General features: G+C 44.5%; 1 protein-coding gene across 2 annotated transcripts in view; it reads right to left on the bottom strand.

Annotated features, from left to right (window-relative positions):
* larp4b (La ribonucleoprotein 4B) overlaps positions 1 to 13,152 on the bottom strand; it is a 134,550-nt gene that overhangs the window by 32,845 nt on the left and 88,553 nt on the right. For both annotated transcript variants that reach the window (XM_070881592.1, XM_070881593.1), the window contains exons 12-13: positions 5,818 to 6,069; positions 5,250 to 5,295 (exon numbers count right to left, since the gene is read on the bottom strand). In XM_070881592.1, the coding sequence (XP_070737693.1) occupies positions 5,250 to 5,295; positions 5,818 to 6,069 (298 nt within the window). The remainder of the gene's footprint in view (positions 1 to 5,249; positions 5,296 to 5,817; positions 6,070 to 13,152) is intronic.

Below are 13,152 nucleotides of genomic sequence, written 5' to 3'. Positions count from 1 at the left end.
CAAGGGTGGGGAAGCCGGTGGTAAAGGACAGTGGGGCAGGAGCGTTGGTTATATTGTTTAAATCACACTGCTGGATGCAGATAATTTGTTATTTTATTGAAGTTTCAATGTTTGCAAATTATGTTCAGTTCAAAAAGTTTACAATGGTTCATAAATTCTTTTGTTCACTATAGCCATTCCTGTGTAGTGTCTCATTTGCAGAATAAAAGGGGAAATAGTCAACGTGGTGGAATAGTGGCCAGGCGTCAGTCAAAAGTGCCTTTCACTCAAGCAAAGCGTTCAATTATGAGTTGCAGACATAAAGCTTCAGCAGTGGCGAAATTGCCACGATGCCTCCGTGGTTGTGGGGGGTTTGGTGCTGGCATGGGTTCCTCACCAGGCTCCTCCTTTTCATAGCATCTTCCTCCTCCTCCTCCTCCCCCCCCCCCCACCCGCCTCACGAGGTGATCCTGCAATCCCCATTGGCAAATCCTGTCCCCTCATGATGGCTAAGTTGTGTAACATGCAGCACACCACGATGAACTCATGCCTGCTGAGGGGAGTATTGCGAGCAGCCTCCAGAGTGGTCCAGGAATCAGAAGCGCTGCTTGAGCACTCCAATTGTCTGTTCGACGATGTTGCTTGTGGTTGCATGGCTCTCATAACGATGCTCGGCTTCTGTCGGAGGGTTCTGAGCCAGGTGGCAAGGCCGTAACCTTTGTCGCTGAGCATCCAGCTCTGGCCTCGTGATTGACGCTGGAACAGGCCCGAGTGTGCTTTCACATATGAAAGCATCATGGCACCCTGGATATTGGGCATCAACTGCCATAATCCGCGAAGCATGGTCGCAGACCATCTGTACGTTCATGGAGTGGAATCCCTTTCGGTTTCGGTAAACCTCTGGATTCTGTAAACCTCTGGATTCTGTAAAAGGTGCTCACAAGGCGATGTGCGTCCAGTCGAGGGCACCCTGAACCTTGGGGAAGCCAGCAAATCGTCCAAAACCTGCAGCCCCCTTATTTTGGGCATCCTTGGTCATTGGGAAGTTTCTGAAGTCCATCCTGTGTGCGTACAATGCAGTAATCACCTGGCGAATGCAGCAATGTGGAGCGTGCTGTGAGATGGAGCATATTTGCCCCACTGATGCCTGAAAGGAGCCAGAGGCAGAGAAGGCAAGTGCCAGAGTCACCTTCACCTCGACGGGCAGTGCAGTCCTGGTGCCGCTGGTCGGCTGTAGGTCTGCCTGTACAATCTGACATATCTGTCTGCACTTCTTTTCAGAAGCGCCGTCTTCTAATGCACTGTGCCTCAGAGCTGCAGGTATGAGCGATGTTTCTTGCAAAGTTGTTGGGGATAAGTCCTCCTCCCCATACGTTGGCAATCTCTTCGATTACGTTGAAAATCAATAAAGCCTTCTTGCAGCTCGACACCGTATAAATAGAGCAGCCAAGATTAATGGCCAACATAGTATAGCCCCCATCTTTTAAAATGTCCTTAAAAACTATAAACTCTCAAACTTCACAATGAAACGTATGCAGTAACATAGCATTCTTCTCCCAATGCTTTTAATCACTCAGAACTTCGACCTTTTCCTCCATTTCCAAGATGGCGCCTGGTGCACAACTGTTTTTTGCTGGCGGATTCCCAGGCGAAAGCTAAATCAGACAATATGCTCAAAAATTCCGCCCGGAATGCGAGCGCAGCGATGTAATCCATCCAAACGGTGAAAACAGCAGGCAGGTGCTCAGTTTTAGTGCCGCTGCAAAAACCATTGCTGAAAGTTCCACGCGGGTGCAAAAAAAAAATCATTTTTGCGTCATGACTGGGCGCTAAATGGGGTACAAATTAACTGAAAATCCAGCCCTATGTTTTTAGGGAGATCTAAACGATGGTATGAGACGTGAATTGGCTAGAATAGACTGACGAGTGATACTTAAAGGGTTAACGGTAATGGCAAACATTTAAAGATCACATGGATAAACTTCAACAATTGTACATCCCTGTCTGGAGTAAAAATAAAACGGGGAAGGTGGGTCAACCGTGGCTAACAAGGGAAATTAAAGATAGTGTTAAATCCAAGGAAGAGGCATATAAACTGGCCAGAATAAGCAGCAAACCTGAGGACTGGGAGAATTTTATAATTCAGCAGAGGAGAACAATGGATTTAATTAGGAGGGGGAAAATAGAGTATGAGAGGAAGCTTGCTGGGAACATAAAAAACTGATTTCACATATCTATAGAAGGTTTTTGCAGAGAAAAAGATTAGTGAAGACAAACGTAGGTCCCTTGCAGTCAGATTCAGGTGAATATATAATGGGGAACAAAGAAATGGCAGACCAACTGAACAAATACTTTGGTTCAGTCTTCACGAAGGAAGACACAAATAACCTTCTGGAAATACATGGGGACTGAGGGTCTAGTGAGGAGGAGGAACTGAAGGAAATCCTTACTAGTCGGGAAATTGTGTTAGGGAAATTGATGGGGTTAAAGGACGATAAATCCCCAGGGCCTGATAGTCTGCATCTGAGAGTACTTAAGGAAGTGGCCCTAGAAATAGTGGATGCATGGGTGATCATTTTCCAACAGTATCGACTCTGGATTGGTTCCTATGGACTGGAGGGTAGCTAATGTAAGACCGGTTAGCCTGACATTAGTCGTGGGGAAAATGTTGGAATCAATTATTAAAGATGAAATAGCAGCACATTTGGAAAGCAGTGACAGGTTCGGTCCAAGTCAACATGGATATATGAAAGGGAAATCATACTTGACAAATCTAGAATTTTGAGGCTGTAACTGGTAGAGTGGACAAGGGAGAACCAGTGGATGTGGTGTATTTGGACTTTCAAAAGGCTTTTGACAAGGTCACACACAAGAGATTGATATGCAAAATTAAAGCACATGGAGAGAGAACTGGTTGGCAGACAGGAAGCAGAGATTCGGGATAAACGGGTCCTTTTCAGAATGGCAGGCAGTGACTAGTGGGGTGCCGCAGGGCTCAGTGCTGGGACCCCAGCTATTTACAATATACATTAATGATGTAGATGAAGGAATTGAGTGTAATATCTCCAAGTTTGCAGATGATACTAAGCTGGGTGGCACTGTGAGCTGTGAGGAGGATGCTAAGAGGCTGCAGGATGACTTGGACAGGTTAGGCGAGTGGGCAAACGCGTGGCAAATGCAGTATAATGTGGATAAATGTGAGGTTATCCACTTTGGTGGCAAAAACACGAAGGCGGCAGATTAGGAAAAAAGGGGGGGGGGGGCAATGAAACCTGGGTGTCATGGTACATCATTGAAAGTTGGCATACAGGTACAGCAGGCAGTGAAGGCGACAAATGGTATGTTGGCCTTCATAGCTGGGGGATTTGAGTATAGGAGCAGGGAGGTCTTACTGCAGTTGTACAGGGTCTTGGTGAGGCCTCACCTGGAATAGTGTGTTCAGTTTTGGTCTCCTAATCTTAGGAAGGACATTCTTGCGATTGAGGGAGTGCAGCAAAGGTTCACCAGATTGATTCCCGGGATGGCTGCACTGACATATGAGGAGAGACTGGATCCACTAGGCTTGTATTCACTGGAGTTTAGAAGGATGAGAGGGGATCTCATAGAAACATATAAAATTCTAACTGGACTGGACGGGTTAGACGCAGGAAGAATGTTCCCGATGTTGGGGAAGTCCAGAACCAGGGAATGAGGGGTAAGCCATTTAAGACTGAGATGAGGAGAAACTTCTTCACTCAGCGAGTTGTTAACCTGTGAAATTCCCGACCAGAGAGTTGTTGTCAGTTCATTGGATATATTCAAGGAGTTAGATATGGCCCTTACAGCTAAAGGGATCAAGGGTTATGGAGAGAAAGCAGGAAAGGGGTACTGAGGTGAACGATCAGCCATGATATTGAATGGTGGCACAGGCTTGAAGGGCCGAATGACCTACACCTGCACCTATTTTCTGTTTCCATCTGTTCCCTTTTATTAGCTGAAAACATGAATTGAATAAAATACCGATTTTGGATTTCCCCCCATAATGTCTTTGCATAACAAAAGGAGAAAAAAATGATTAAATGAGCATCTTTTTGCACAGTGCAACCAACTTGGATTTATAGAGCACCTTTAATGTAGAAAAGCATTCCAAGGCCGTACCCTTCAACTATCTAGTTTAGCACCTGGGTGGGGCACAAATTTTTTTTTGGCATGCAACGAGGCGCACAAGATTTTGCCTTGAGGTGCTTTTCTACATTAAAGGTGCTCTATAATAAGACAACAATGGATGCGAGCTAAAAAGGATATATTAGAAGGAATGATCAAAAGTTTGGGCGAAGAGTTGGATTTTAAATGGTTATAGGAAGGCGGAGAGGTTTAGAGTGGGAATTAGTGTGTCGGGCCTAGACAGTTGAAGGTACGGCCCCTAATGATGGAACAAAAGGAGAGGGATAAAGATGAGATTGTAAAACGGTCAAAATAACAAGAGCCATACTTTGCTCTGAAGTGGATGCAACATCTGGGCATGAGTCATTGTTACAGTATTAGACTGGTAAGCCAGAAATGATGAATTCAAATTCTAGCATGGCAATTTATGAAAGAGTTTAATTAATCCAGCAGGTTCTGGGCCAGTACCAGAAATATGTCCATGAAAGCTGCCAGACTTGTAAAAACAAACTAGTTCACCAATACCCTTCATTCCTACCTGTTATGGTCCATGTAATTCCAGTCCCACATTGTAGGTTCAATTCCCTCTGAAGTGGCCTGGCAAGCCATTGTCAAGGCAACTAGGAATGGGCAATAAGTTCGGCCAGTTTTGCCACATCTCAACAGCAAATAAAAAGCTTCAGATGGAAACTTGATAATCTCAACCATTGTACACATTTGCAAGAATCTAAAACATTTAAGTTTCTCTCTCTCTGGGACAAACCCACATGTCAGGTCAAAGTGGTAGGAAGCATTCGACTCCTAGGCATCTGCCCACATTGCTGGCCTGACAGTAGTTTTAAAGGACATTATTCTTTCTTATTTAATGTTGCTCAATGCCTCACAACAGCAAAGCTGATAAGAATTGACGGTTGGGAACTGTGGTGCAAACCTTTTGTACACCACATTGGAGCCAAAACAATTTTAATGTTCACAAACCACAAACTATTTCCATCCCTGTCAGGTTGAGCCTGTGAGTTGGAAGCTCAAGCCAGCATCCTTCCATGTAGCGGCACTACATACAGGCTCCACCACACCAACCTCCGTGATGGTCAATATTTAAAGCTTCAATGTTAAAAACGTCATACCGTAAACTTGTCTTCCCTTTTCTTCCTGTATCCATATGAATTCTTCCTGGAAAAGAAATTAAAATTGCATAAAGACTTCAATATTTAAGGAAAACAAATCAGTATCTGATACACGTTTTTGATCTCTTCTGTACATCAGATGATCAACCTTTAAGGCATGGTTTGCTTGATAGCACAGGTCAACCAAGAGACTCTTTCCTAAGATCTGCCGCTTTGGAGTTCAGCGAGTTTAAATCACTAACATATTTCTGGTCATTTTATATTGGTTTGATTATAGATTGCAATGTGCATGGAGCCCAGTCATTATCAAGTGATAAACTAGACGAGCAACAAGGGTAATGAAAGGGCAAGGGATGAAAGAGTGGGGGAGAATTTAATTTTTTTTAAATAAAAGCCACGGCACTACAGGCTGGCCTGCAGAAAATTCAGATTTCCCCTTGTTTAATAATAATTGCATTTCATTTAGGTAAACATCTTTTAGAAGGTGTGAGACTGAAAACATCTCATCTGAAATGCGAAAGGAATCGATTCTCGCTATTACTTCCTTATTTTGGTTATTCAGACTCACCTTCCTCGGCCCATGCTGGGTGATGAATCCGCATTGATTTGCTCTGACCTTCCAATCCCAAAATCTCTTTTATTATAAGCTGCATTGCTGTGGATCCGTGCCCGGTTAGGTCCAGCCGGTCGCATCTGAGGACTTCGAACACCATTCAACAGACGATCCGTAGAAAAATTAAATATCGTTGGGCTCTCTAAAAGTCCTGGTCCACGATCGGTGTTGGGCAACGTGGGGCGTAGATGAGATTTACTGTAGTTCCTAATCAGAAATGCAAATTAATTAGACTGATCTAGAGCAAGACTAATCATTTTAATACAACATAACCAGTAACAGTAAAGTTTCAAAATTTGTAATTCAACATTGAAATCCCTAGGGCATCAGATTTTCCTGCCAAAATAAATACATTTTTGGAAATACTACAAAAATCTTGTTTTGAGGGTTAGGCAGTGCAAGACTGGAAGACTAAGAGGATTTGCTACAGAAAGCTCCATGCCTGATGAATACTAGAGATGCTGCACCAGCTTGCTTGACTATAAATGCTCCTACATAACTTCTGGTCTGATAGAGTATTCAAACAGGCTCATTTCGACAGGCTGTGAAAATTCACAGACAAGTCAGAGATGCTACATGCATTTCAGCCACATTGCGTTAAGTGATCAACTTGACATTTTCGGACCTTGGGTAGTGAGCCAATAAGGTCAAAGGAGGAGAGTTCTTTTCTGTAAATTGATCCAGGCATAAATACAGCCATTTTGACCATGTGTCTCAGTAAGACAAAGAAACTGGCAATCAGCCAGCAGTTTGTTGCTCTCCGCCAAGAATTAAAAAGTTAAAACTACCATCGGAGTTCGTATTTCATTGGAAATTAAGAGATCTAACAATTTTGGTGCTGCGAACAGGATCGCTGAGGAAAGAAACTGAATTTTGGACATCGGACCTACATATAGAGGTAAGGACTCCTCTTTTTTTAAAAAAAAAGTCCTCGGTCAAAAGTCTAAATTCGCCCCTCCTTCTACGCGATTCCGAAAGCCTCCGGTTTGCGAACCCTCCGGTTGGTAGTTGGCTCGAGGTCCCATAGACGTCTAAACTTGGGCGGTGTGTTAGTTAATTAATCACAGACCTATTGATCGGCTAGCAGGCCTACGACTCGAGACCCCAGTAAAGAACTCAGTAAAGAAATGGCGGCAGGAGATAAGGGCAAAGAATTGCCTACAACTGTTAAAGGTGGGCAGGCACCACCTCAAGTTTCGCTAGATTTAATTCTCGAACAGTTGAAAGAATACATACAGCAACAATTCAACTTATCTAAAACCTGTATTAAGATCGAACAAAAGTACGGAACCTCCAAAGGACAATGGTCCTTGGACGAGATTAAAAGGGTCTGGGGAAAACGACCCGTATGAAAAATAAAGAGCGAACTAGATGGTCCCTAGCGGTTATGGGCCAGATCCGAAACTGGAATGAAATTATAATGCATTCCCGACATGATCGAGAACTGACCAGTACAAAGGATCAATTGCAAGCAGTTTGTGCACAGCTGCGACAGAAAAAGCTTGAACTTGAAAAGCTGGAAGCGGAAGTTAAAGATCTTAAAGGTGAAATTAAAGAATGGAAAAAATTAAGTCAAGAGACAGTATTAGGAAAAGGAAAATGTATTGATCAATTCCCAGGGTACCCATGTTTGGATAAATTAAAAGCGCAAACCCGAAGACACGACCGAGGAATAGATACGGTTTCTGAATCCTCCGACAATACAGTGTCGGAGGATGAAGAATTAGGGGTGCGCTTTGCCCCGTTTAAAAAAAGACGACTTGTAGTCAAATCAGAAGAGACTGCGGATGAGGGCGGAACCAAAAAAACAAAGAGAAGGGTGTATGCAGAATACTTGGTTCATGCTCCGGCAGACCCAGAGAAAATTGATAAATGGTCCAAGGAATTGCCCAATCCAAAGAAAGGGTGAGTAAAAACGTGGGACCAATTGGACCGCTTAAGAAATATATATCAACTTCATCCCTGGGACGGAGTGCAAATTTTGACCATAATGGTGCCAAAAACACAGGGAAGAAAATTGCACGACAAGGTAGATGAAGCTTTGGGGCAGAATGAGCAAGAATTAGACGCAGGATAGGAAGCGATTAAACACTGGCTGCAAGCCTTCAGTCCAGCTAAGACAGACTGGGAAAAATTGCAGCCTGCCAACAGAAAGGAACAGAGGAGGTCCTGGAGTATGACGAGCGGTTTAGATGCATGTGGCTAGAACATTCGGGCATGAATAATACGGATGAGGAAATGGATGAACAAGCGTTTGGACCCCTGAAAGCAGCTTTCGTGGCGGGTCTAAAGCCAGAACTGTCCAAAATGCTTACGGTAGTGTTACCGGGCTGGGAAGGTAAAGGAACTACCTTTGCAGCATTGGTGGATCGATGTAACCAATTAGACCGGGATATGGGAGCTAAAGTCCGAGCTGTACAGGCTATGGGATGGAAATCCCAGGATTCCGATAAACAGTCATTAGGAAAATTACCCGCAAATGTCATTATTGTGGGAAAGAATGTCATTATTGTGGGAAAGAAGGTTACTGGGCCAAGACGTGCAGGGCAAAACAGAAAGGTCGTGGCTGGAGAAGAGGACGCAGCCAGGGATACAATTCGGCCAACAAGCCAGGCTCGTCACAAGATAACGACCTCATAGAAGCATTTAAGCGACTGACAATACAACAACAGAAGGAGTTACTTGAGATAGCAAAAAACGATTAGAGCCCACCCTGGCCCCCCCTCCTTGCACTAATACAACAGAGAGAAGATGGGATATATATAACTGAGGGTGGGCGATAAGGATGTGGACTGTCTTTTAGACACAGCGGCGGAATTAATATGCTTACACCTGCAATATGGAGACCTTTTGCCGTTGGATGGTAGGGCACGTACAGCCTATGGAGTTGGGGGCCATAAAATGGAAATTAAAAGGACAACACTGGTACTTATAGGGCTGGGTCCACATGAACTCACCACGCCGGTCTGGATAGGCCCAGTCGATCAACCCCTTTTGGGAATGGACGTTCTAATCCAAATAGATTCATCGTTGCATTTCGAGTGACATGGTCAATTAGAACTTTGAAGAAAGAAGAATTGAAGGAACACCCGATATGGGCTAAAGATAAGAACGATTGTGGCCTACTCCAGATGGAGCCTGCGTCATTTACAGGGACCAAGCCTCCATGCACTAAACAGTATCCCATCAGTCCAACTGCCATCGCGGGAATCTTACCGGTTATTCAGCAATTGGAGAAACAAGGGGTGCTTATTAAAACGCATAGCGCCTCCAATCGCCCCGTGTGGCCGGTACAGAAATCTCATGAGACTTGGCGTTTGACTGTCGATTATAGGAAAGCTAACCAGTGTATTGATCAAAAAGCTCCTTTGATCGCAGATCCCTCCACCCGGAACATAAATATTTCTCGGTTATAGATATGGCCAACGGATTTTGGTCAGTGCCTCTGGCACCGGAGGTTCGACAGTGGTTTGCTTTCACTGTCCAAGGACAACAGTATACTTGGACCCGGTTACCGCAGGGTTTCCACAACAGCCCTACAAAGCCATTTGCGAGAATTACCTCCCCTGTCATCCAATATGTAGACGATATCCTGCTAGCTTCAAACACAGGAAGAACAGCATGAACATGATTTACGAGCTTTGCTGGATCACCTTCGGCTGAAAGGACATAAAGCCAGCATTGACAAAGCACAAATATCCCAAGAAGAGGTTGTATACCTTGGACAAAAGATTTCACAAGGAAAGAGAGAACTTACCCAGGATAGAACTGCAGCCATTCGGGCTGCTAAAAAACCCACCACTATTCAGGAACCAAGGTCTTTTTTGGGATTGTGTAACTTTAACAGAAATTGGATGGACTCCTTCACACAGCTTGCTCAGCCACTGAATGATATTTTAAAGGGGAAACATGTCTCTAAAGAAGCCATCACCCTCACTAAAGAACAGCAAGAGGCCTTCCTGAGTTTGAAAAAGGCTGTGTGTTCGGCACCGGCTCTGGGAATCCCCAACAGTGGTAAGCCATTTACCCTGTTTGTCCATGAGAAAGAAGGATATATGACAGCTATACTGACACACTAACATGGGGATCGGCAAAGACCTATTGGCTATTATTCGGCAAAACTGGATGCGGTAGCCCTCGGATGGGGAAGTTGCCTAAGCTACATGTCGAGCGGTAATGATCACTGCGGGTCTAGTCCTCGACCAAAAGCTGATTGTCAAGTGTCCCCACACCGTATACGCTTTGCTGTCTATGAATAGAATGTCTCAGGTGACAGCAGCAAGATGGACCCGCTGGACAGCAGTTTTGGAAGCTCCTAATCTCCATATCGTCCGGGCCAGCCCGGTTAATCCCGCAACTATGCTCCCGATGTCAGAATCGAGGGAGCAAGAGGGGGGAGAATGTGAAGAGCATGACTGCGTGGAGATTTTAAAAGAAACAGAAGAAGCAGCCTTAGCAGCAGAGGAGCCTCTGCACAACCCAGACCTCATCCTGTTTACAGATGGTTCCTCCTTTGTTGACAATGGTACCAGAAAAGCAGGATGGGCAGTTACAACCTTATATGAGGTAGTGGCAAAAGGACGTTTACCCTCAGGAACGTCAGCACAACAGGCCGAGTTAGAGGTCCTGTCAGAAGCACGTCGAATAGCAGAAGGACAGACAGCTAATGTCTACACAGATTCGCTTTATGCTTTTGGAGTCGCTCACGACTTTGCTATGTTATGGCGGAAAAGGGGATTCCTCACTGCTGCTGGTACACCTATCCGAAATGGAAAAGAAGTCCGAGACTTACTGGAGGCCATACAATTACCTCAGGAAGTGTCCATCCTGAAGTGTAAGGCCCATACCAAGGAAAATACCACAGAAGCACAGGGAAATGCCCTAGCCGACCAGGCAGCTAAAGATGCCGCCTCACAGGGCGTTCCTCCAGAAGAACCAACACAGATGTGCAGATTGAAAGCACTCAGGACTCTGACACGAGACCTTCAAACAATGCAGGGTGAGTGCTCGAGGGGAAAAATGGACATGGATTGAGGCAGGAATTAAGCTATGCGAAGATGGTGTCTGGAGACAAAGAGTTACCGACAAGCCAGTCACGCCACAAGCGCTTATGCCTTTTTTAGCCCAACAGATCCACTCGTGGGGACACTTGGCCTCACAACAGATGACGGCACGGTTCCAGAAAAGCTGGTGGGGTCAGGGATTTAAAAAACATGCCCAGCTGGTAACAGACTGCTGTGTGGTCTGCCAGAAAAATAATTCTGGACCCACCACGGTAATGCCCCAACTGAGGCCCCCTGTCGGACCATTCCAGCATCTGCAGGTTGATTATATATCTCTTCCTTCATGCCAAGGATACACTAACATTCTTGTCATGGTCGACAGATTCTCTAGATGGGTAGAAGCTGTCCCAACTAAAAGAGCCACAGCCAATCACACTGCAAAGGTCTTGTATAAGGATTACATTCCCCGATGGGGAGTTCCGAGTAGCATTGACTCAGATCAGGGAACACACTTCACAGGTGCTGTCTGCCAAGAAGTCTGTAGGTTACTGAACATTACATGGGATTTACACTGTCCTTATCATCCACAATCATCAGGACAAGTAGAGCGAATGAATCGAACTCTGAAACAACGGCTTGCCAAATATCACCAAGAAGGAACACCATGGCCCTAGGCACTACCGATAGTGCTATGTAGCATTAGGGCAACCCCGAACAGACTACAGGTCTAAGCCCATTTGAAATTATAACAGGAAGACCCATGTCGCTGCCAGGAACTATCGATTTATGGAAAGCTGATGTTCACTTAATGAGTGACACTTTGTTATCATACTGTCAGAACTTAACCAATGCTATTAGTTCCGTTTCCCGACAGGTATCGGCAGCTTGGGGTAATCCACCCGAAGGACGACACGACATCATCCCGGGAGTCTGGGTCGATGTGGAAAAAGTTGCATAAAGAACCTTTGGGTGCCAAGTGGGAGGAACCTTATCAAGTGTTATTGACCACCCAGGCAGCTGTTAAAGTCCAAGGAAAGAAAGCCTGGATCCACACTTCACACGTTAAACGAGCACCCGTAACTGAAGCTGAAATCTAATAAGGACAATTACATTTTGCGAAAATGTATAAATTTACTGTAGTATTGATTGTAGGTATTCTAGGCATAGGCCTACTTCTTACTAGCCGACCCTCTGCACCAAAGGGAAATAGTAGGGTAGCAAGGGAATTACATGTAAATACCTTTTACTTTTATATTGTTTATGTTGATTAAATGTTGTTGCGACCAGGCGGCTGTAGCTGCTGTCCCGCAGGTGAGACACCTTGCAGGTCCCAGCAGACCGTCTGTACGTGGCACAGGGGTATGTTATGCTTAAGGAAAGTTTGTTTACTGGTTGAATTAAGATATTGATTTGGATTAAATTGGAATAAGGTTAATTAACCTATTAAAACCAGACTTCCATTGTGGCCACGATGGAACTCGGGTTGGTGTAAATTTGTGTGGAAGCTACTAGTCTAGACATGTGGCGAAACGCATCAACAAATTTTGGAAGGAAATTCTATTAACATGTATGAAATTATTTTGCAGAATGTTTAACCAGTGATACCTGAAGTTTTATGATTCAGTTTGTGAAAGAATCAAAGGGGGGATTGATAGAGTATTCAAACAGGCTCATTTCGACAGGCTGTGAAAATTCACAGATAACAAGTCAGAGATGCTACATGCATTTCAGCCACATTGCGTTAAGTGATCAATCAACTTGACATTTTCGGACCTTGGGTAGCGAGCCAATAAAACGTTAAAAGACTTTCAATTGAGCCAATAAGGTCAAAGGAGAGTTCTTTTCTGTAAATTGATCCAGGCATAAATACAGCCATTTTGACCATGTGTCTCAGTAAGACAAAGAAACTGGCAATCAGCCAGCAGTTTGTTGCTCTCCGCCAAGAATTAAAAAGTTAAAACTACCATCGGAGTTCGTATTTCATTGGAAATTAAAAGATCTAACAGGTCTTAGTCCCAAGACGAACCACCCCAAAGAGAAGTCTGGCTATCAAAGCCTTGACTAGCATTATGCAGATCCAGACTAACGCTCCCTTGCATGATTTACTGCTGGCAGCAGGATGAAACAATCCCCTGCAATAACAGCCCATCTCCCCAAACATCTCAATTAAGCATCTGAGAGATTACAGCCAGTTGAGATTGATGTACAAGTCTCCACCCAAAATTGCCCAGCAATTTGACCCCTTTCCTGCAGAGCTATATGCATATAAAAAACACCTCTTGGGAAA

Source organism: Pristiophorus japonicus, chromosome 5, assembly GCF_044704955.1.
Source record: "Pristiophorus japonicus isolate sPriJap1 chromosome 5, sPriJap1.hap1, whole genome shotgun sequence".
Taxonomy (NCBI): Eukaryota; Metazoa; Chordata; class Chondrichthyes; family Pristiophoridae; genus Pristiophorus; species Pristiophorus japonicus.
The sequence above is the reverse complement of the archived record's forward strand: the minus strand, read 5'-3'. Positions and strand labels throughout refer to the sequence as shown.